Genomic DNA, 24,154 nt, shown 5'->3' on the forward strand with positions numbered 1-24,154 from the left:
TATTTTTCAAAGAACCAGATGTTRTCAGGTGAAGGTTGTCTCCTCAACTGACTGTCCAGCAGTGGAGCAAAGTGGTTTGTGCCCTGTGCTCACCCTTGACTGCTGTACTCTGTGTATGTACTGTGCTGGGGACAGTTCRTGCCCTCTGCTTTCAGAGTGTTAGTGAAGCTCTGTGAAGTGTCTATAACTGAAAAAGAGAAAAAGGAGAACAAAAAGTTGTCCTTTGGCTTTATTCTCTTATGCTAATTAGGAAAGTGGCTTTGTGAGTAAAGGTGCATCAAGGTCTGAGAATGATCAGGACATTTTGTATTTCCTTTGCTGTTCTTGTTGATGGATCAGGGAAAGTRTAGGGAGAGCTGCTTAACTGCTTAAAGCCCTATTTGCACCTTGCATAAGAGTCAGAGCACAGAAAAATTAGTGGCCCTTCAATTCAGGCCAGTTACCAGTATGGCAGTTTTCAATGGAGAGAAGAAAATTGTGAACTGTTTCAAATTTTGCTGCCAAGGACATCTTCTGAGGATTTCCTTTCTTCCCACAAACATGTGCCTCTCCTTCAAAGCCTGGAACTCATATAGGAACAAAGCTGGCCTCCAGTTAGGTGCAGACAAGAGCCAAATTCTCCAGTGTTACAAATCCATGGTTCAGGCTGAAACAAATGTCATGTTACTGCTTCCAAGGGCACAGCTGGGTGCTTGCTATTCCCTTTTATCAGATTGACTGTGACTGTTGGTTTTGGTATTTACCATATAGAAAAGCAGTCTCAGTTGCCCAGTTTCTAATTTATTACTTCTTTTTCTTTTCTTCCTTCAATCCAACCTATTTTTCTACAAGCTTGGAACATTAGTAAAATTACACAGTAAGTGTAGACAAAGACTTAAGACTTGGCAGCATGATGAATTGAGAGATAYTGTTCAGTAATGAATACTGACCTTTGACCTTGAATGTCAGGCTGTAGAAGGAGACCCTCTGTGCTGCAGTTGTAGCATTGTTTTGGAAGTATCTGTTATTCTGCAGTTCTGTCAGTGAAGGGAAAACTGTAAGGCCAGAGCCTTAAAGTCMGGAAAAAACAATAGTCATCYACGCTGTCTTCCTGAAAAGGTCAATAAATTATCTTGTGAAACCAGCACATTAAACTTTGTCTAGTTGAAATCATAGTTCCTTGTGGGGGACAGACAGGATAATTGACAAAATACTTCATGTTGTAATAGAGCTTTTTTGTGTCCTCTAGAAGCCTTGCTGTGGTAGATAGCAAGATACATATTTCAGAGAGACACTGATTTCTCTTTACAAAACTGAACTTGGAAAGCAAGCATGGCTTTGATAACACTTTCCTGTAGTGAATTTCAGCTGAATATCTTAGTATTGGAATTTTTTTTTTGTTTTACCAAACATTGACCATTGTCTTTGGCATCTGCGTTTCCCTCCTCTGTTAAGCGGTGTTCGGAGGAGCATCTTGCTTCTTGGTTGAGGGCTGAAACTGCAAAAGAGGCTTGAAACAAGCATGTGATAACAAGCTTCATGCTGTTGAGATAAGAGAGCTTGAACATCTTGATGTTATTTACAGAGAGGTCGGAACGAGGGGCTGAGCAGTGGCACGCTCTCCAAGTCATCCTCTTCAGGCATGCAGAGCTGTGGGGAGGAGGAAGGCGAAGAGGGAGCAGATGCTGTGCCACTTCCTCCTCCAATGGCAATTCAACAGCACAGTCTTCTCCAGCCCGACTCACAGGATGACAAGGTAGGAGCAGGAAGTGGGGGAGGCTTCACATGCTGAGATAACCTCTCTTTCCACAAATTTTTCTTCTGCTTCCAAAGGTCTCCAAAATGTACATAATATAGCTTCATGGTAGGCAGAAGTAATCACTCTTTCACTTTGGACAACATTAAAAGGGTGTTTTGTGAAAGGAACGTGAGTTAAATGCTTCTCTATTTTAAAAACACAAGTGCAGAAATTTTTCTGCTAGCACTTTAAATGTGGAAATGGGCCACTTTGTGTGCTCACAGAATGATTTACATCTCTGACTGATGCCGTATTTAGTGTTWAGAATATAATTGTTTTATAATCACACCTTTTGCTATTCTTAGTTTTTTCTTTCATTGGGGGAGTTGGGGGGAGCAGAGGGGAATGCCTAAGAGAAAGGAATTGCCAAATAAGGGTAATAATTCTGATGGTAATGATAACCCCAGCCAGCAMCTAAGCCCCACACAGTCACTGTTCCATTGTCCCCCTGAGAATCAGAAGGGAAAGACTGGAATAACTCTTGGGTGAAATAAAGACAGTTTAGTAGGTAAAGCAAGAGCCATGCACACAAGCAAAGCAAAACAAGGAGTTCATTCACCACTTCCCATAGACAGGCAGGTGTTCAGCCATCCCCAGGWGAGCATCACRTGTAGCAGTGACTTGGGAAGATAAACACCATCTTTCCCAGTGTTCCCCCTTCCTCTTTCTTCCACCCAGCTTTCTATGCTGAGGATGATGCCATTTGGTCTGGAATATCCCTTTGGTCAGTTGGGGTCAGTTGTGCTGTGTCCCCTCCCAACTCTTTGGGCCCCCACATTCTCATGGCTGGTGAGGTTGGGTGAGTAACAAAAAAGGCCTCGGTGCTGTGTGAGYTCTGCTTGGCAATAGCTGAAACACCCCTGACTTATCAACACTGCTTCCAGCACAAATCCAAAATGTGGCCCCATACCAGCTACTGTGAAGAAATTTAACTCTATCCCAGCCAAAACCAGCACATAATCCATCTGGTTTTTGCAAACAAAGACACATTAAAATTGAGGGTAAAAAAATTTGCTCCGGTAATGAAACTTTGAATGTAGGTAGTTCCTGCATGAAGAAAATTTTACTTGCATATGATCTGTTTTTCTTTAATATTATGATGTTCATATATTGAGAGAGTTTATTTCCATTTTGAGCCTCAATCAGACATTTAGGGGACAAGTATCAAGTCTGGAAATAGAGGGGTTTAGAATGGAAATAATCTGGACTTGTGCAGCAAATATGCACATTATTGTTTTCTTGTCATTTTGCTCCTTAAAATTTTTAACCTTTGTAATCTACACACTGAATATTGTTAGTGAATTTTGTGACTGTTTGCTCTCTGTTCTCAGTGGTATAGATGTTATTTATAACTTGAGTGGATCTTATTTTTGTTCTTTTTTTTCTTTTAAAAACACTGCCTTTCAGCAGGAATCTCTCTCATCCCTGGAACTGTCATTTGTGGGATCAAAATGGCTGGTTCTTTTGCTCTATGTGTGTTCAATTCCTACATGTTTTCTGAATTGACAAAGTGTAACATACGAGTTGAAGAGTTTATATATTGGGAAATATTCCGGAAAAAAAACCAAGCAAAAATAAGCCAGCCTTTAGACCTGAGAGAATGTTTTCTTGATAGAATAATCACAGTTTTAGATTTAGAAATAATATGAAAATAATGTTGGCAAAAATATGTTCAAGCTCCCGCTGATGAGCTGCCATATTTGCGTGTTCTTTCAGTGACAGAAAAAAAAAAAAACCTGATATACAAATATTATAAAAAGTTGTCCAGAAAAAAAATGAATTTCATTATATACTTCTTTACATAGCAAGGGCAGTTATGTGAAGGGATATGCTGGTAAGCTGGTGTCTGCTTAATTGTGTATTTCTGGTGCAAAGTCAGACCCTTACCACAGTCGAGTAAGAGTAAGAGTAGCTTTGAGTAGCTTTCCATCTCCATTAAATTTTGTTTTCACTTCTGTTGAGGTTTAACCCCAGCCAGCCACCAAACACCACACACAGCTGCTTGCTCACTCCCACACCAGTGGGATGAGGGAGAGAATGGGTCGAGTAAAAGATAAAAGCTTTGTGGATTGAGATCTAGCAAAAACCATGCATACAAGCAAAGCAAAAYAAGGAATTAATCCCCTGCTTCCCGTGGTCAGGCAGGTGTTCAGCCATCTCCAGGAGAGCAGGGCCCCATCATRTGTAATGTGACTTGGGAAGACAAACACCATCACACCAAATGTCCCCCCCTTTCTCCTTCCCCCTGCTTTATATACTGCTCATGATGTCACATGGTCTGGAATATCCCTTTGGTCAGTTCAGAATGTCCTGGCTGAATCTCCTCCCAGCCTCCTGTGCACCCCCAGCTTCTTCACCAGCAGGGCAGTATGGGAAGCAGCAAAAGCCTTGGCTCTGTGTAAGCCCTGCTCAGCAGCACCAAAAACATCTCTGCATTATCACCTCTTCTTCTAGTACAAATCCAAAGTGCTGCCCCATACCAGGCACTGTGAATAAAATTTACCCCAACCAAAACCAGGACAACTTATGAGGTTAACATGCATGCAATTCAGTAAAAACCTGTTGTGACAATTTTTAAATAGCTGAAACTACATTTAGAGAAGACTTCGTAGAAGTTAAAATTTGGTAAAGTTAATATTATACCATAATTTTTCAAAGCATGTGAATGTGATTCTTCTGTGATATCTTGTTACTGTGCAATATTTGTCCTTCATGGTGGGAGGCAAAAGGTCCCCTCATGGGGCATCCTGGGAGGTTGTGTATGCCTCCCTGAAGTGCACACACCACCAGCTTCTGGGACCTAAAGTAAATGCTTTATTGGAACACAGAAGTGAGAAGCCAGAGCAAAGTTTTACCCAGGAGAAGGTAGTTGGCTCTACTGATAGAGTTTCTGATTCATTAAAGGCTTGCAAACAAGTTCTCGGTTGTCTGCCTTCTGGGTGGAGTCCTCCTGCGCATTCCTGCCATGCTGGGTGGTTTATTGGGTTGCTCAGCTACTCTGGATCCCAAGGAATGTCTCCTCCTTTCTGTGACCTCAGAGACTTGGCATTCATCTGTGCCTCCCTGAAAGCATTTCTTCCTCTCCCGAGCTCCTGCTCAGTGCTGGAAACTTCCTGTTTGTGGGGTTTCTCCTCTTCCCAGCCCACTGTGGGCCCTTAGCAGYATCTTATACCTGCTTGAGCTTAGCTGATCCCTCCAGCTTTCCATTCTTTCCTGGGAGAGGGGTGTGTTCTGCTCCCAGAGTAGAAGGAATCATCAGGAAAGTCAGCGAGCTGATTTATTTATGCAGCTCCTTCTTTTTCAGATAATATTTATGTAACCACAGGAACTGGAAATCACAGTTCTGAAGTTTTACGTCCCATCCTATATACCCAATAGAGCAATAAAAGAGGCTGTAACCAGAGTCCAAATCCAAYACTGACAGTGTTTTGTAAGACCAAGCTGAGCTCTGCATCCAAAATAAAAACTTGCATACAGGCACAGCTTTGGAAAACCTGGTCAACAGTCAGATGTCAGGAGCATGTCAATTGCCTAAAAGACAGGCCAGCTATGGGATTGCTTAGGTTTTGGTGTGCATGCAAACATCATGTGCTAGGCTGTGCTGATTTGTCTAGTAGCACTAAATAACACAACCATTTTCTCCCCTAAGAGCACATCTGCACACTGTATACATTCTTCCATTCAGCAGAATCATTGCACACGTCATGGATTTGCATTTGGTGGCAGTTTACAAGTTGATTGCATTTAATTTTTGGATAAGCAGTATTAAAGTTTCGAGATAGCTGTGTTAATATGAAACTAATTATTTTTGCTTTTTGTTTTCTCTTTTTGTAAACTCTGATGCAGCATTATGTTGACTTGTGTTCTGTCTCTGCTTTGGCTCAATTCCCGTATCTTTCCGTTTAAAGTTATCTGTTTTCCTTTGCTTACCCAGCCCCTGTTTTCCTTTCCAAATAAGGCAAATACAAGGCAAACTACCTAAAATCTGTATATTCTTTTTTTTTTTTTTGTATTTACTTATGGGGAGTCTTGTTACGCCCGTGCTTGAGTGGAGCAGAACCTCTTGTGTTGAGTCATTACACGTGCTGTTTCTTTGTCCGGTTTGTTGGAAACGTTTGCAGGACAGCTTGCCCTGTGCTGCATGATGTTCACTGTGCTGTTCGTAATATGAAGTACAGTTCATATTACACCCTGTTTCCACTTTCCAGTTACTAAMTGATAAATGTAATATGCAAACAACTCTGTTTGCAAATTACTGAGGCTTGAGTTTAGTGGCCTTCTCCCAGAATCCTTTACTGTGAACACCTTTTACCTTCAGTTGTATCTATAAACTGGCATTTTATAGCTTGTGAGGCCAGAGATCTTCTGTGCTCTACACATACCATTGGGAAAAATGGATGGCACAAGGAATGGTGAGCTCAATTTCCCATCTGATCTGGGCAATATACCCCAGCTCCTTTAGAAAAGTAAATGCCCCTGAGTTACTGGTGTATTTTTTCTTAACGTAATAATGCCTCCTCCTTTATTTCAAGTCTTCTTGATTTCTCTTACTGTTCTGCAGTTGTTGCTTTGTTTAAGCAGCAATAAAATAGCTTAACAAACTGTTGTTTGTTGGGTCAACTCAGGTAATTTTCATAGCTATTCATCAGGAATTGTCAGCAATTACATTTCCTCAACTTCTATTGCATGTAGGAACAGGAATTTTTATCCTAGCATTTAACTTCTATGGGGTTTACTTGAAACTTCCAACTCCAGTTGCTCAAGTTGGAAGGGAYGGTCTTAGTGTTATATGACACTGACAGTAACTGTCAGTAACCWACAGTAATCTTTGTCTGACAGAGAAGTGAAGGAAGTCTCTTGATCCTTGAGCAAGTACCAGGCTAACTCTGGGATTCTCCTTCCTTTGTGTCATTGCACAGACATCTTCTCGACTATTGGTGCGGCCGACCAGCTCCGAGACGCCCAGCGCTGCAGAGCTCGTCAGTGCCATTGAAGAACTGGTCAAAAGTAAAATGGTGAGGCTGAGCAGCAGGTGCATGGGGCTAAGGAAATTGTGTCTTCAAGTCCCAACTTGCTATTCAAAGAAAACTTGCATGTTTTACATTGACTCCTAAAATTTGCTGTCGTATTTCAAAGGTCACTTTTTGCACGCACTCTTTTGTAAAACATTTATTGAATAGGTAAATGGCTATATAGAGGAGCATAAAGAGGGAGAGAGTAGATGGTAGAAAATTTACTAAGTATGTCCTGTCAATAAACAGAAAATTGCCTATTAGTAGAATGAATGCAATGATCCAGATTAATAGACCTTTATGAGTAGAATCCCTGAAATTAAATTTATTGCAAATCTTATGTAGGTCAGCAGTGAAGCAGGTCACCCTAACAACAGAAACATTTCTGTTATCTAGTTGCTCTTTAGGCAACATGATAATGAAGGAGTGAGTAAGTGTAAAGGGATCATTTTGCATRTTAATGCCTCCATCCATACAAATGAAGTAGAACAAATTTGTGTCAGCTTTTTTAGGTTTCTATGTTTTAAAGTTTTCATGTTTCTGAAGATWGTCATTATATACATGATTCAGGAAAACCCTTTGTAATCAAAATCCAGCTTGACCCAGGCCAGGAAAAACTGCTCTAGCTGACCCTGTTTGACATGGACTATATGGTTTCAAGAGGTCCCTCAGCAATTGTGTGATTKCCTCAAAACCTTTAAATCCAGCATTTGCAGCGTAGAGCCTGTTGGGCTCAGTAGGAAGTGTCCATGTGAAAACTACCAAGAATTGCACATGACAGCCCATGTTATCCGAGGTTGATATTTTCCAGGTTCATTCTAAATTTAAACAGTGTTTAATTTCAGAATTAGAAATTTTAATTTCTATTTTATGTTTCCTCATTCAGAAAGAATTACAGTGTTGCATAAAATAATTACTGCATTCTCTTGGGGTATCAACTTTGCTTTTTACTTCTCTTGCACCAGAAAAATGATTAAGAAGTAATCTGTGGGAAAATTCAACACAGGCTTTTTAAAATTGAAAGTTTGGTAGTCATGTGTCTTTCAGGCTGCCTAGCCTAGTAATGATCTGTGCATATAGTCCATGGGGGAGATGTTCTCATTTCACAGTTTTAGCCAAGGGTCAGCTTCCCCTGGGTTTTGGGCAAGTATTGTTTTTTTACTTTTTATGGAGAAAGAGAAATGATTGTAGCTGAACCCCACCCCAGTGAAGTAAATGTGTCTTGCATTAAGGTTGTATCACATGCAAGGAAAATGTGATACATAGCTGTAGCTTGATCCAAGATTATGGGCTTSAATTAAATATACTTCACAGAAGATATTTGAAGACTTCTTACAAGATATTTGTATTATTTCTTCCATTGCTTCTTCATCTTTTCTACAAACAGAACCTGTGGAGTCCGTGCAAGGGTGGTATCTGGCAGAGGATGCAGAAACTCTTATTCTATGATCTGAACAAGCTCAAAAGCAACATTGGCAGTGTAGAAGTCATTATTTTCTTCACTGAGAAACAATTTTGGCTAGTTGCTAAGATARCCAAAATGTCTGACAAAGAATGCCATTTCTATTGTGATAAAAAATGTAACATCATAAGAATCTCCTTTAAAGATGTCTTATTTAATATTGAAGTAACTTGTATATGCCAGAAATCAAATACGACAACTTAATCCCTGGCAATGAGGGCACATTTGTGTRGCTCCTACCATAGAGGCACTTAACATCCCGAGCAGGATAGTCCAGATTTTAGCCATTGCTGCTTAAACCAATTCAGCTCCTTCATTTTCCTGTGAAGGAAAGACTGGCATATCTCAAATGTGCTTCAGAGGCTCAGTTATCATGAAAGCCATGTTATTRGCTGGTTTCCAGGAGGTTTGGGACTTGCTTTGCCAAGATACATTAAAGTAATTGATYTCCCATAGATTGCAGTATGCAGCTGCTTGTAATGTGTCTTGTGAATAAAGGAGAAATAAATCATTGTTGCTGACTGCCTTGAATACCTTCTCAGGCTCTGGAGGACCGTCCAAGTTCCTTGTTGGTAGATCAAGGTGACAGCAGCAGTCCATCCTTCAACCCTTCAGATAACTCTCTTCTATCCTCCTCGTCACCCATAGATGAGATGGAGGAAAGGAAATCCAGCTCCTTAAAAAGACGACAGTAAGACCACAGTTTCACTCCATTTTTTACGATTTGTCTCTTTTTTTTTTTACAATGCCCATTTTGAACTGGCAGCAGAAGCTGYTAGTCTGAAAGTATTAGATGTCAAGAATGTAGTCACATTTCTCTGTGACATTCAATCTGTGATTTTTAATTCTAGTCATACCTGTGTTTGACTTCTGGTACATGTCACTCTCATTTGGGAAGATGCTGATTATTAAACGTCCAAAGGTCTATTTGGCTTCAAAAAAAAAATGGTCATCCCCCTCATTGTATTCTAACCCATGCTTAATTTCTTTATGTAGTAGTAAACTGTTACCATGGTAGAATAAAAACATGTCTGGTTTCAAAWTTTTTTAAATTGTGTGTTGAAACAACCATCCATATAGCTAAGAGTCTCCGACAAGAAACATAATAGCATTTTATTTTAAACAATAGTTAAATGTTTAATTTTAGTGCCACGTTTAAGAAAACATCTGGCTTTAGATAAACAGAAGCAAGCCTTGTCCAGTTTCAAAGTCAAAGCAGTATTTTGCTAAGAACCAACATACATTAATTCTTCCATTTCAGTTCTGCCTATTGTAGTTCTGACTGCAAATGTCTGAAAAGTTTTATGCCATTAATCCTCTTGAAAATTTTGTTTCTTTTTTTAATATGTTCACTTTTTTCTTTCCATTGTAGCTATGTCTTACAGGAATTAGTGGAGACAGAGCGAGATTATGTGCGAGATCTGGGCTATGTAGTTGAGGTAAGATGTTTTTAATTTTCTTGATTTCTCCTTTTTTTTTTAATGTGGTACTAACCAGCTGTGCATCTTGAACCACTCTGTTTCTCAAAAYGAAACACAGGAAGAAACTAAAAATGCAAAAGTTTACATTCTGAGTTTTCCCTACTGTAAGCTTTTAATGTGTTACAATACTACATCAGATTTTACTCTTTTCCTGTTGTTGTGCTCACCTTGTTATTTTGAGGAGTGTAGTTCTTTGTCTTTTACTTTTTTAAATCACTGTCTCTGGCCTAATGTTATTCTAGTAGATAGTGGTTTTATTTAGCACAACTAAAATTTTTAAGAAGCATTGAAGCTCAACATGCAGAGYACCTATCCAGGATTTGAAAATCCTCCTTCCTCTCCTCCTGCTAGGTTTCTCTTAGACTTACTGGCTTCCCATGCTGTAATATGAGATGATGTCACACATCTCCCTTCAGTCTTCAGCTACCAAAAAAACACATTTGGAAGAGTAGAAAGAATGAGTGTGACAGTGAATTTTAGCCTAATAAGATTCAATTCTTAAACTCTGCTTTAGAGGGAGGGAAAGAAAGATGAGCATTGTGATAGTGTTTTTACAGTATTTAAAGGGTGCATTAGAAGTCTATAAATAGATGGATTTTTGTGACCAACAAAAACCATTTCTGGTGAAAACATCAAAACATATATTTGATAAATCAAAACCAGACCTGCCTATTTAGGAATAGAAGTATTGGGGTGGGGGAAGGAAAGAATAGAGTTACATGAATATTACAAAATTTAAAAACACTGCCAGCTCTATGTGATAGACTTGTTCAGGGACACAACTGTGTAGACACCAAAAATAAGATGGGACTATGGGAAAATGTAAGAGGAACTTTATTGCAGCCAGMATGCTTGCTAACTGAATTGATGTTCAATTTTTTGTGTTTGGTGTGCTCATACTGCAAGCAGTAGTCCATGCAGTGCAGTCCCATGGGCAGTGGTTTCCTCCTCTGCACTTTGGTGTGGGGTTAGTGTGAGTGACTGAAATAAGAGACATCCAGCAAAGCAGTACAGAAGCCACTTCAGTGTCTCTGACACGTACTCAGGAACAGCCCCATTTGGCAAAGCATTGCAGCTGCTGGAGACAGCAAGGAGAGGGGCTGTGGAAGTTTCCTTCATGCTTTGAGCCATTTATGCAGGATAAATTTGCCAGACTGAATTAATTTCTCTAGCACTGGGCAGTGTTGTGCGGACAGCCTCACGTCAGCTTGTGATGCTTTGTGTCCATGCTTTATGTTATGCTGTGTTATGAAGCAGTTTTCTGCTTTGGTTTCGTGTCCCAAGCAAGTTGTTGCCATTGGACATCTTCTGGGAAAAGGGAGATTAAAGGACAACTCACTTTTTTCAAAKTAAGAATGTTCACAGTGAATTCACTTGTACTGTTGCAGGGTTATATGGCACTTATGAAGGAAGATGGCGTACCTGATGATATGAAAGGCAAAGACAAGATTGTATTTGGAAACATTCACCAGATTTATGACTGGCACAGAGAGTACGTATTGTACCTAAAAATATATTAGAGTGACTTTAAGAAGGTATTTTATTTCCTCAAATGTTTAGATACAAGGTAAATGCAGTTGGTTTTCTGCTCTGAGTTGTAGAAAAATGGAAATTCAACTCAAAAATGTTGTTGTGAATATTTGCCTTAAACAAATATGTGTATATATATATATATATATATATATGTATATATGTATATATGTATGTATATATAGAAGTACTTCAACTGAGGATCTCTAATATGGATAGTATTAAATACAGAAGTTTGTCCATTGCTTTCTCTCTAAAAATATAGCCTAAAGAATTTGTTAGGGGTGGTTAGCATGACCATATTAGCACTTCAAGAAGACTAAGAAGGGGAAAGCTTTCAATCAATATATATGAAATTCAATAATTTTATTAGTGAGCACTAGGGGCTTTTTTTTTTATCTTGTCATGGATTCAGGGTGTCTTTTAAAAAAACTATATTAAAAAAATTCACTGTTAACTTTATCAGTTTGGACATACATTWATGTCCAAAGGTGCTGATAGGGGACACAAAGTACCTTGCCTTGCAGTAAGACCACTTTGCCTTGTAATTACCTGTTGCTATAATGTGGGCTTTCAGAAAAAGGAAGTGTTTATTCTCTTTGTGTACAGCTTCTTTTTAGGAGAACTGGAGAAGTGCCTTGAAGATCCAGAAAAGCTGGGATCCCTGTTTGTTAAACATGTAAGTGCAAATGTCTTTGTTGGCAAACTATTGCTGCTACTGACCAACATGTTTGACTGTTAAGTACAACACAGTTAAGAAAGTGCTGTACAATGTTCTTTGCTATATGGGGTGGAGAGATAGCTTTTAAGAGCTTATAAATAGAATAAGTAAATGCTCTAGTCTTTGTGCCTTGATACCTTCCTGTGGAGAGGGAACATGAGTGTGGGGCCCCATTTCTCTACTCAGTTACAGCTCACTGCAAGGGAATTGTCATTTCATTTGACACCTGCCTTCTAATCCCAGGTGTCTATGCAGTGGCACGGAATATAAGAAATTAAAATAGGAAAGAGGCTTGTTCTTCTTCCAGTTTGAGTGTGTTCTAGTTCTGTATTCTTTCCCCTTCTGAGAATTTATCTTGGCAAAGTGGGAAACCTGTAGGAAGTAGCTCTCCCTGTTCCTGATTGCTGTTTTACTTTCTCCTGYTATTATTTGTAACTGAGTTGTCTTTGAAAGGCACCTTTACCACTCCAGATGGAAAGGCAAGCTGTGATGCTATTACAGCATCCTCTAGCAAAGCCCTGACTATCAGCTAGAACACAATGATTCAGTTCCTGTTCTTAATCKGTGTCCTGTGTCCTTTCCAATCTCCAGCTTATTTTTTCATGTCTTTCTTTCCATTTATCTTCACTTCTCAGTAATCTCTAAGCCTCTGGGAAGCAAAGCCTCTAACAGCAAACCAGTCCTAGCAAAGTGACAGGAAAGAAGAATTAATCTTAAAGGTTCTTGAAGTTTTCCCCTCTCTCTTTTTCTTTGTTTCTTTGGTATTAAAAGCACATGCACAAAATAAAGAATCAGTTAAAAAATACTAGTGCCTCCATTTCCAGGCTTCATCACCTACATCCCCACCCAAACTCCAGTAGGACAGCCACTGCTAAATAAAAGACATGCAAGTTTTCTCATAACTGTTCTGTACATCTAAACAGGAGGAGGTAATAATTCTAATAAATTTGAATAATAATCAGATTWTTAAAATAGAATTAAAAATACTATATTTCAAAGGGTTCATTACCAAATCGCAGAATGGTTAAAGTTGGAAGGGAATTACTGTGGGGTCATTTTGTCCAACCTCCCATGGCTCTTGGTAAATGAAAAATGTAACAATTTCCATGCTTAACTTTATWGTGGGAYCTGCTGAGCTGTCATCTCTGAACACCTGGTGTTCAGGAGGATTTATAGCTGTAGGAWTTTTTTTCACTTGTCTTGCCTTTCTAAAAATCATAATGATGTTACCAAATAAACATGTTTTCATATCTGTAWTTTCTGCATATGTAACTGCTTCTTTCCTTAAAGGGGTTTTTTTAACTTCTTACATTGGAACTTCTTAAAATAATACTCCGTTTAAATCTGGCATGTGTTTTTCTTGATAATGATGTATCTTTCTGTATCTTTGTTCCTCTAGGAGAGAAGGTTGCACATGTACATAGTTTACTGCCAAAACAAACCAAAGTCTGAGCACATTGTCTCAGAATACATTGATACATTTTTTGAGGTAAGTTCCTGAGAGATGATATATGAGGTGAAGGATTATCAAATCTGTTGATCAAACCAAAAAATAAAACAAAAAATGCAGCGGATATCGTTAATATTTTAAATTACAGTTTCTTTCCATTTCTCAAATCTGATCCAGACTCCTAGAAATGAAAACTGAAGGTTAGGTATAAGATATTAATTAATCAGTAGAGTCTTGTCCTTACTAGCCTTAGCCCAAGCAGTTACCAGTGCATCCTATACGGAATGGCAGTTCTGGGTGAGCAGAAATCACAGTTGAAAATAGGCTTTATACAACCTGTGACTGAAAAATTACCTTTCACTCTACAGCCTTGGCAAAAAAAAAAGATGAAAGATACTTACTTGCAGAAGGAATACCTTGGAAACAAGGGTGATAAGGGGAATGACTCCAGCTTTTGCTAACTGAAGATTAGATTCTTCTCTGACTTTTGCCAGTTTCTGGTCTGATAACAATTAATACTKATATATACTTGTGTTTATATATATATTTATCTCCATATACTGATATGAATGCTGTGTTTCTTACTCAACCAAACAAAGGTCTTTCTAACTGAACAAACAAAAAATGTTTGTTTTACAACTCTCAGGATCTAAAGCAACGCCTGGGCCACAGACTTCAGCTCACGGACTTGCTAATAAAACCTGTGCAGAGGATTATGAAATACCAGCTGTTACTAAAGGTAAAGTGATGTTGAGATGAATGAATTGTGTTAACAGATATGTTTCCTTTTTTAATTATTGCTGATGTTTTTCCACCCTTTTCCCTAGCAGAACCCAGATTTGTAACCAATGCCATACGATTGTTTTCTGAGCACATTCAGATAGTTACAAAAATTGCTGTAGATGGTTTGGGCAGAAATTAGTTTTTTCTTTTAACAGTTAAGATGTTTAGGCCATGGAAATGTTTAAAATTTGCACCAGTGTCATAGGAATGGGAGAAGGAACTCTGAACTGTTTTCAGATGTAGAACTGATATGAGTTGTTTGGWCTCATCACAGCTTCACCAGCTTCTCCAGCTACACCTGCAATCGCTTTAATATCACATGAGTGATTACTGAAGAGCAACTCTGTGTAGCACAGAGGTCATTACCTTAGCATATGTTTTTGTATGAGCTAAATCCAAATGGTGTGTCTTCTGCAGTCTGTCATATTCTGATAGAGGATATCAAATTCAGATTTTTTAAGATTTCTCTTTGATGATTAATGAGAAATGAAATAATGAAATATTACTTAATTTATTTTTTTTTTATTTTCAGGACTTCCTCAAGTACTCTAAAAAAGCTAATCTTGACACAACAGAACTAGAGGTACTTGAGACATTTTCTYTTAGTGATACGAATTCTTTTAACTCTGAACTTCTCTTGTTTCGGCAGAGTCACTTTCCTTTTCCGTTCTTCCTGAGAAAGTGATTATAAGTGTTTACTTCTTGCATTTCTGTACTAAAGCAACCATATCAAATGAAACAAAATTTTATGCTKCTAACTCATTTGGATAAAAAAACTTTGACTTTTTATTTGTCTTCAACAGAAAGCTGTAGAGGTCATGTGTATAGTACCAAAACGGTGTAATGACATGATGAATGTTGGCCGCCTGCAAGGATTTGATGTAAGTTGGCTGGAGTTTCRCTTAGAGATTTTGTCAGGTTCTCTAGAAATTTACCATTAATATTGTGGGGAGAAGTGTGTGCAATGCTCCCTCACTGTCTGATTAACTGGTGCAAAAAGCAGTGAATGAAAAGTCAAGTCTTAGCCCTGCCAAGGACGTTTTCCTTGGAAACTTTACCTGCTGTGTCAGTCACACTAGGTAAGTCCTTCTGCAAAATCCAAAAAGGGCAAGTGTTAACTACAGTTCCCTTGCTGGCTAAAGGCTTGCAAAAGAGTGAAATAATCAGTTATCAGCAGGTGAGCAGGTGACTTCAGACARGGGAGGAGTCACTAAGGTCAATCATATACCTGAGGCAACTGTAGCCCTCCTTGTTTTGGTTAAGTCTAGGAAAGATGGAGATTGGCTATTGAAACAGAATGCATCAGCAACGCCACAGTCACATGTTCTACTAGCAAAGCTCTTTATATTCTGTGGTGCAGACATGAATTTGAATTCTTCCCCTACTCAGCACCCTGGAAGAGTGTATGAGTAACTGTTGGAGTTATTGAGAATAGAGAAATGAAAGCCTTAGTGTTACAAGCCTCTAAGTGCAGTGTGAATTGAAAAGGATGGAGTGGATTTTTGAGTTTTGGTCTGTTTTTTTTGGTTTGGATTGGGTTATTTTGATGTTTATTTTTTTTGAGAAAGAGCACAAGAATATCTTCTGTATAAGAGGAGAAATGAATATGTAATGGTCAGTGACAGTCAGAAGGTGGGGAAATATACAAAGGTATTTGGCATGAGCATGTGCTTCAAAAGTTTGTGTGGGGAAAGAAACAAAGAACTGCACTTAATGTGTTTCTACTTGCCTCTGTGTTTAGGGTAAAATTGTAGCCCAGGGTAAGCTCCTGCTCCAGGACACGTTCTTGGTTACAGACCAGGATGCGGGACTTCTACCACGCTGCAAGGAGAGACGGGTCTTCCTGTTTGAGCAGATTGTRATTTTCAGTGAGCTGCTAGACAAAAAGAAAGGTTTCTCCATGCCCGGATTCTTGTTTAAAAACAGTATCAAGGTAACTGCTGTGTGTGAGTCTTTTGTGTCCCCTGCACAAACTCTTCTAAGGTAACAGTTTCTCATTCTGTGGGGAGTCACTGGTGACATCTAGATATGCAGTCACAGAGCACAATGTGGTATCAGTCATTTCCTGAAATTGCTTCCTACCAAATTAATTCTCACTCTGATGTTAGGTGGAAATCTTTGGATCCCAGTATTCTGATATTTCCTGCATAAAGCATATCAAAGCAGGTGTTCTTGCACAAAGCGCTGGACAAGTATTCCCAAAGATTTTAGTTTTCAGCTGTGTGTTGTGTGTACACCACATTGCAAAGTTACAGATAACTCTTTCTGATGTCCAGTGATGCCCAAATATGTAGATAACATTTGTTAGTTGTGTGACCTTCTTAGATATGTCAGCTCTTCCTCAAACAAAAATGTGATACCCCACTTCAAAATTTCCCTGAAAGAAACCTTATGATATTGGGGCCCAGCAGCCCTTATGGAGTGTTTTGGGTGGACCCTGCTTCCCCTAATTCRCCTTTGTGCTCTGCCTGCCACCTGAACCTGCTGTTTATAGCTCTGGCTGAGCAGTCTGGTCCAAGGCATTGCTGTGTCTGTTGAAGCCTTTGGTGGGGGCCAGGGGTAGAGAGAGCTCCACAGCAGGCTCAGCATTTTAACTAATCTGAAAATGAGCAATGGGGAACACTGGGCCATGCTGACCTGCTGGAGATTGTTCAGGCACAGTGTGTCAGTAAGCTGTACACTAATCCTTAATTTTCTGGAATAMTTAATTTCATGGTATTATTTTACTGAAGGAAAGAGTGTTTATCATTTGAAGATCTGACTCTAAACTCCTAAGTAAGAGAATTTAAAGATACGTTTCTCATAAAATACGTAAAGTTCTCTTTTTTTCATGAAGGTGAGTTGCCTTTCACTGGAGGAGAATGTGGACAGCGATCCATGTAAATTTGCACTAACATCAAGAAYGGGCGATGTCACGGAGACCTTTATTTTACATTCTGCCAGTCCAGGAGTCCGCCAGTTATGGATCCATGAAATTAACCAAATTTTGGAAAACCAGCGCAACTTTTTAAATGGTAAATTATTTTACTTTACAGAAAGTTCCTAATTGGATGACTTTTCTCTCATCTCTTTCTTGGCTTTGAAATGTTTTGCAAGTTGCCTTTTTCCCGAGCTAATACAGAACAGTTGGGGGATATGTGTGTGCTACATTTCTGCTTCAGAACAGATGCTTGCATTTATTATAAGAGTGGTAGTCTGAATTTACATGGTGTTCTCTTGGTGAAATTTTCCAAATGTTTTGTAGGAGTGAATCAAGATAGGTGCCATCCGTTGAGAGCTTGTGTACCCCTTTTAAGMAAATGCAAGCCTTTAAAGGCTAAACCCAAGTGGAATTTTAAGCATTTATTCAGAATGTGTTTTGTTTCTGTTACTTTCGTGGCCATTGTTGTCGCATCTTAYTGTAGCAACAACATTCAAGCAGGAGAAAAATAGAAGGTGATGTTGTCTGCTGTGACACTAGAAGGTTCTTGCAGTATTTTTATGTCTATTGGTTATTGTCTCAACCTAGATTTTTTTTAAACAGTTGTAATGCATAACAACMAGCAGAGAATTTGGAGTCACACCTGTTTTTCTCCCAATTTGGCTGCTGACTGACAGTGTGATCCTAGAGGAAAACATTTCTTCTTGGTTTCAGATTTTTGRTCTTTAACATAGGTAGATAGAACCATGAAAGTTAGATACAGAAAATGACTTGAAGTCTGTGGCATCTTTCCACTGCTAAGGAAATTTATTTGAACAGCACTCCCCTTTTTGCCAGTAGACATGTGTGTTTTAAACTGTTCCTGTTCCCTTTCCTGCCCCCTTTCCCCCGACCGCCTCCCCCCTCGCCCCCACTGCAGCCTTGACGTCCCCGATCGAGTACCAGAGGAACCACAGCAGTGGTGGAGGCGGCGGCGGGAGCAGCAGCGGTAACAGCGGCGGCCCCAGCAGCTGTAGTGGCATCCCCAGCTCCAGCCGTAGCCGGCCATCCCGGATCCCCCAGCCTGTCAGACACCATTCCCCAGTCCTGGTCTCCTCTGCAGCCTCGGCCCAAGCAGAGGCAGACAAGATGTCAGGTATGTCCATTCACAATCACTCCCTGCCACACTACAACACCTCCTTAGAAACTGGCCTGAGCCAGCCAGACAGGCACCCTCCCAGTGCAGAGCCGGATGGTCCTCAGAGAGAAGCTGAACAGATTCCCAAGATGAAAGTTATTGAAAGTCCCAGGAAGACAGCAGGAAACATTTCTGGCTCAGCTGATGGAGCCCAGAAAGACTCACGTGGGATCTCAGAGGACAGTCGAACGAGGAACAGCATAGGATCACTGACGCTTGGGAAGCCAAGGCCGGGAGCCATCTCACCAATGAACTCTCCTCTGTCCACGACTTTCCCTTCTCCTTTTGGCAAGGAAACCTTCCCACCCAGCAGCCCCCTGCAGAAGGGCTCCTTTTGGAGCTCCATCCCAGCATCCCCCGCCAGCCGCCCTGGCTCCTTCACTTTCCCTGGGGACAATGACTCCCTGCAGCGGCAGGTCCACCGCCACTCTTCACACAGCAAGGACACAGACCGCGTGAGCACATGCTCCTCGACCAGCGAGCAGTCAGTTCACTCCACCCAGAGTAATGGGGTAAGAGCGGAGCACCTCTGTCCTGCGAGCTCTTCTAAAACCTTCCATGCTCCCTTTCTGTGCGTTGCCATCATTCTCCGTACTAACTCCTGGCTCTCCGGTGCTGTTCTGCTCTCAAATAATCAACTGTTCCGGTATCTTCTGCGCATTAAAAARCCAAGAGTGTCCACCTGTGTGTGTGTATACATGCAGACATGGCTATGTATACAGACACAAAAGCGACTGCTAACATTAGATGCGATTTCTGCCTCTGCTGGACACATAGATAACTAGGCTGATAYCTACTAACTTGCTGTCCTTGCTTTTTTCGTCTCTAATTTGAAGGCACGTAATTAACATGCTGAAGCGTGGCAGCCAGAGCACCTTGGGGTATGCACTGCACCAGCACTTAAATCTGCCTTCAAGATCTTGGCAGATAGCCTTGGGGCTTTTCTACCTTTCACGCACAAATTTGCCGCCATTGTCCTGTTGAGTTTTAACTTCGTGGAGACATCTACGTTCCCTGGGCTGCTTGATATTTATTTTTTAATTGATTTATTTTTCCCCCTCTCCTTTCAGCCTAAGTTGTTGTACAACAATCTCTTTTTAAATTCTGTTTGATCAAGGAAGCTTCCTGCAATCCACTCAAAATAGGCCAACAAAGCCTAGAGAAAATAATCCTACTTCTACTACGACCAAAACTATTACCCGCTCCGCGTGTCTTTTCTCCTTTTAAGAAGAACTGATTTTGGTTTCTGGAGATTCAACCTTYTAATGTGCACTTGGTGTGTTTGTGCAGAAATCTGGGGTACCTACAGAATCTACGTTATCTCTAATAACATCTACCAGGAAAGCAGCACAGCAATCACAGGGGCATGTGCAAATATAAAGCAAAAATGTTGAGGCACTTGCCRTGGATGTGGTAGGCAGGTTATGGTGCCTTTCTTTTTAAACTCACGTATGATTTTTCTGTCACTAAGCGTTGTGTTCATGAATGTTTGTTTYTCCACTCTCTCACAAATTGTATGCAATACCAGTTTTGCAAATCACCTAACTTGCTGGACCTTTTCAAATGCATGTGTTTCTTATAGGAACTCTAACTCACAGAGCTTTCTTGACTTCTTAGTTCTTTTACTTACTTCTATAGTAGCTTCAGGAGAAAAAAATATGCTTTGCATGTTTTGTATTTTTATCCTGATCTTCCTTCAGCTTTTTTTTTTTTAGCTGTGTCTTGTGTTTATCTTCAGTCTAGCAAAATGTGATACAATGTAATGCAATATCTGGGGTAATTTGAGTATTTTGCATATACTGTGTAGTATGTGAATCAGGATGGTGGCATGTGCATAATACTAATTCAGGTTGTTGCATTAAAAAAAGAGATGAGGAAAGATGGGATGGCACTGAGATTTCAAAACATTTGGATTTTGATCCTGTCTCAGCAAAGACACCATTGCTTGTTTTTATCTCACCATRAAATGCAATGTTGGAATGCATGCCTTGTGCTTCACAGCTATATGTTCACAGCTATGTAACTCTTTTAGTCTGGTAATTGAGATGGGCCATAAGTCCTTATTTGTAACCTCAATTCTAGACCAATCAGCAGGATTTCACRCCACATTGAGCAAGCTGGAGAAAATGGGTTGTGAAAGTTTATTTTAATTTAACCATTTGTGTATGTATATTTACATGCACATATGGCTATGGTTGATTACTTAAGGAAAAGTTACTTCTAAGAGGAAAGATGAGTAAGTTTTACTAGTAGAGGAATATGCGAAGAATTTTTTACATTTTGTTTGTAGATCCTCCTCTAATCCCATAGCTGAGGTCAGTGATGACCAGAAGAATTTGCAGTAAAAAAACATTAACTGTACAAGAATAATTACTTCCTTTCAAGGCAAAAGGAAGGGCTATCTTTCTGTGCTGAGAATGAATTCTGGTATAAACACATTCTCAAGAACATTTGTCATTTAGYAGTTACCAGACAGTTGTTTATTTAACAGATTTAACTGTCCCTGTTGAAAATAAGAAATATTCAGAGTTTAATATGATCCTTCAAGACTTAAATGTAAAAAAAAAAWGTTATGTTACAGAAAGGTCAGTCTTGCAGCTACACAGATTCTGGTGCATGCTAAGAAGCAGTGTGTTCAGGAATAGTGTGTGGGGCAAGGTTGAGGCTTAGGTTGATATTGCAGTTCCCTTCATCTTGCCCTGTAAGGAGGAGGAGTCAACAATAGCTGCTTTTTCTGAACAGAATTATTTTTCATGTAGGTAAAAGAATGTAGCCAGTTGCCATCCTAATTTAAATAATGACTGAAAATGAGACCTAATTTGTTTGGTTCAGCTGTTCCCAGTTTGCCTGAATCATAGAAAGTACTTGTTAATGCAAAAGGCCACACAGATGGTCCTCTAAAGTAGAAAAAAATKAGTTCTCCCACTGGAAATGCAGCTTCTGAAATTAATGTAAATATCCTTTAGTAGAGGTACAATCCACAGTGAGATCTTTCTCACTGAGGTAGCATATGCTTCATCATCCTAGTATGGAAAAAAATGTTTGAGTCACTCTGTTGAATATAACAGTCCAGCTAGAATAAAATGTACAGAGTCATTGGACACCTAAGCATCAGTGTGCTGAACATGCTGTGAGTGAGTAATCTCAGCCTGTTCCTTTCCAAATGTCTTGGTTTCTCAGCCAGAGTCCTCAGGGAAGCACAGGCACAGTGAGATAGTGACTTGTTCAAGGCCTCTAGCAGATTGCAAGAGAACACAGTTTTCAGGGCTCCCAGTGCACCACACTGTCAAYTGACCCCCACTGCATCTCTTCAGTMRMTGAGAAATATTTGAGAGGTATTTGACAGTTTAGAGAAAAAAAAAAAGACTCTGTTTTAATCCTGTGTGCCCAGCTTTCTGCTGGCTGCTAGCACAGGAGTGGCACCGATGTGTTACAGTCTGTAAGCAGCAGGGGTACCCAGGGCATGGACACTCATTTCCTCCTTCAGCTCAGCTTCTCCTGAGCCACGGTGAGCCCTCACTSTACTGAGTGACCCAAAACAGTTTGAAATAAGAACAGAGACAAAAGATGGGCACACACAGCTGATGCCACATCATTAATAGGCCATTCACCTTGGTTTTAACTTGTTTCAGGAAAGATATAAATACTGAGGGAGTAGGTTGTGTAATCTGATAATAGTTTTCACACTTCAGTTTATTAAACCTCCTATGTAGAATAAATGCAAATGGATAAAATCAGTCCTAYATTTAAAAAATAATAATTTCTGGTAGGTTCAGGGTCAGAAGGCCTTTTGTTCTGAAATTAATATGATTTTTAATGTATACCTTCTCAGCCATAATTAGCTTTTCACTAATGCTTGCTGGGGAAATTAATAAAATCATGAACAGTAGTTGAGAGTGTATGAGAAACAGTTGACAACACTCAGCTATCATAATCACTCATCAATCAGAAAGGTTCTTACAGTTTAGTGAGTCTGTTTTGACCATGAAGCTAATAATTTTCTACTTTAGTAGTTTACTTCATCCTCTGCATTTAAAGGAATAAACCTGATCATACAAATTCAAGCAGAGATAAGTCTTGTGGTTTTGAGAGATGCTGTCAAAGCCCTGTTTTATTCTTTTATACCTTGTCATGTTTTGTGTGCAGGAACGCTGGTGTCTAAGATCTGACAGATAATGCTAGGRAAGACTACATGTATTTTTCACTGTTCAAATTTCCAGTGATCATGAGCTAATGACTGTGATTTTGAAACTTGTACTGTAGTTTTGGTGCCTGATGAAGATGCAAGGTTCAGTGCCTGAGCCTGAAAGGAAGACGAATTGAGATTTTTGTGTAAACTGACTCTTAGTTAAAGGAAATTATATTGAATAACTGTATTGGGAATAAATTCGTGCAGCAGCAGTACATGAAGATGTTTAAATATCAGACTAATGCACAAGATAAACAGACACAGGCAGTTTTAAAAGAGAAAACATTGCTCTTTTCTTTGACTACAGTTTAAACCAAGTGGATTAGGTAGGTAATGTAGCAGGCCAAGAAGAGCCTGTCTTCTTCATGAGTTTTAAACTTGATTCTTTTTTTTCCCCCTGCTCTCTCTGCTTCTGATTGACGCTTGCAGAGTGAAAGTAGCAGCAGTAGCAATATCTCCACCATGCTGGTGACACACGATTACACGGCAGTGAAGGAGGATGAGATAAATGTCTACCAAGGAGAGGTCGTGCAGATTCTAGCCAGCAACCAACAGAACATGTTTTTGGTGTTCAGAGCCGCCACTGATCAGTGCCCCGCAGCCGAGGGCTGGATTCCCGGCTATGTCTTGGGGCATACCAGTGCAATCATCATTGACAACCCTGATGGAACCATCAAGTGAGTGCCTGGGGCTGCCTAGAAGGGGAGGAAGGGAAAAAACTTCAAGTTCAGAGAAGGCTTTGAACCTTCAAGGCCAAAAGTTGATGTGCTCATTGAGAAATAAATTAACAACAAGCACAATGAGTACTTGAGAGTCCCTTGGAAAACTTCAAAATACAAGCTATAAGAAAGATCCAGAAGCACATATTCTTTATTAAAAGGTTGTAATAGCTYAATCTTCGAGTAGCAATAATTGGTTTTTACTTGTTTATTTAATAGAATGAGTTACCAGTCTAGACACCTTTGTCTAGGAAAACAGGGAATGTTTGTTCAAGTGAAACAAGATTTCAGAGTTCCTTGATCTCTGCTTTAAAYAAATTTATTGAAAATTACTTCATGCTAGGAACAACTCTCATATCTGCAATGGAAGAAATTGTATCAAAGGTCAAAGTTTGAATCTTGTGCAAAGCTTCTGTAAGACTGTATTTGATATGGATTTCATATTGATCATTGCTCAGTTTGATTGACAGTTTGCATTTTCCTATAAAAAGTTTACCATTTGATCAGTGATTTGATTTCAAGGAATAGTGAACTACAGACTACTTTACTAGCTTGTTTACAGTTTTAGCCAAGGGTGGCATTTCTTATGGAGCACTTAATGCATTTCATTTTACTATACTGTAATACATAGAAATAACATTTTGACATACTTTTCCAAGGACATTAAAAACTAGATAGTATAGCACATAACAGGGAGTTGAAAAGAATTGATCAGAGTTTCATGTTKTGTGTTCAGGAAGTCAACGTCTTGGCACACAGCACTCCGATTAAGGAAGAAATCTGAGAAAAAAGATAAAGACGGCAAAAGGGAAGGCAAGCTAGAAAATGGTTATCGCAAATCCCGAGAAGGACTTGCCAACAAGGTTTCTGTAAAGGTAAGTGTYCAAACATGTAGTTTCCAAAAGAAGTTGGGTTGGGATTCCTTTAAAAGTA

At 39.6% G+C, this 24,154-nt stretch overlaps 1 protein-coding gene across 2 annotated transcripts in view; it reads left to right on the forward strand.

Annotated features, from left to right (window-relative positions):
* The window catches only part of TRIO (trio Rho guanine nucleotide exchange factor), a 242,151-nt gene that overhangs the window by 207,181 nt on the left and 10,816 nt on the right, over positions 1-24,154 (forward strand). The window contains exons 36-50 of one of the 2 annotated variants that reach the window (XM_057390374.1): positions 1,565-1,735; positions 6,697-6,792; positions 8,794-8,942; positions 9,624-9,690; positions 11,121-11,224; positions 11,872-11,941; positions 13,383-13,472; positions 14,080-14,172; positions 14,749-14,799; positions 15,020-15,097; positions 15,958-16,149; positions 17,053-17,230; positions 18,056-18,825; positions 22,932-23,179; positions 23,958-24,096. In XM_057390374.1, coding sequence (XP_057246357.1) covers positions 1,565-1,735; positions 6,697-6,792; positions 8,794-8,942; positions 9,624-9,690; positions 11,121-11,224; positions 11,872-11,941; positions 13,383-13,472; positions 14,080-14,172; positions 14,749-14,799; positions 15,020-15,097; positions 15,958-16,149; positions 17,053-17,230; positions 18,056-18,825; positions 22,932-23,179; positions 23,958-24,096 — 2,496 coding nt within the window. Of the gene's footprint in view, positions 1-1,564; positions 1,736-6,696; positions 6,793-8,793; positions 8,943-9,623; positions 9,691-11,120; positions 11,225-11,871; positions 11,942-13,382; positions 13,473-14,079; positions 14,173-14,748; positions 14,800-15,019; positions 15,098-15,957; positions 16,150-17,052; positions 17,231-18,055; positions 18,826-22,931; positions 23,180-23,957; positions 24,097-24,154 lie in introns of those variants that run through there. The other variant, XM_057390375.1, reaches the window with a different exon arrangement.

Source organism: Malurus melanocephalus, unplaced genomic scaffold (genome assembly GCF_030028575.1).
Source record: "Malurus melanocephalus ecotype Western Australia unplaced genomic scaffold, MMel_1.1 scaffold_25, whole genome shotgun sequence".
In the NCBI taxonomy this organism is placed as follows: domain Eukaryota; kingdom Metazoa; phylum Chordata; class Aves; order Passeriformes; family Maluridae; genus Malurus; species Malurus melanocephalus.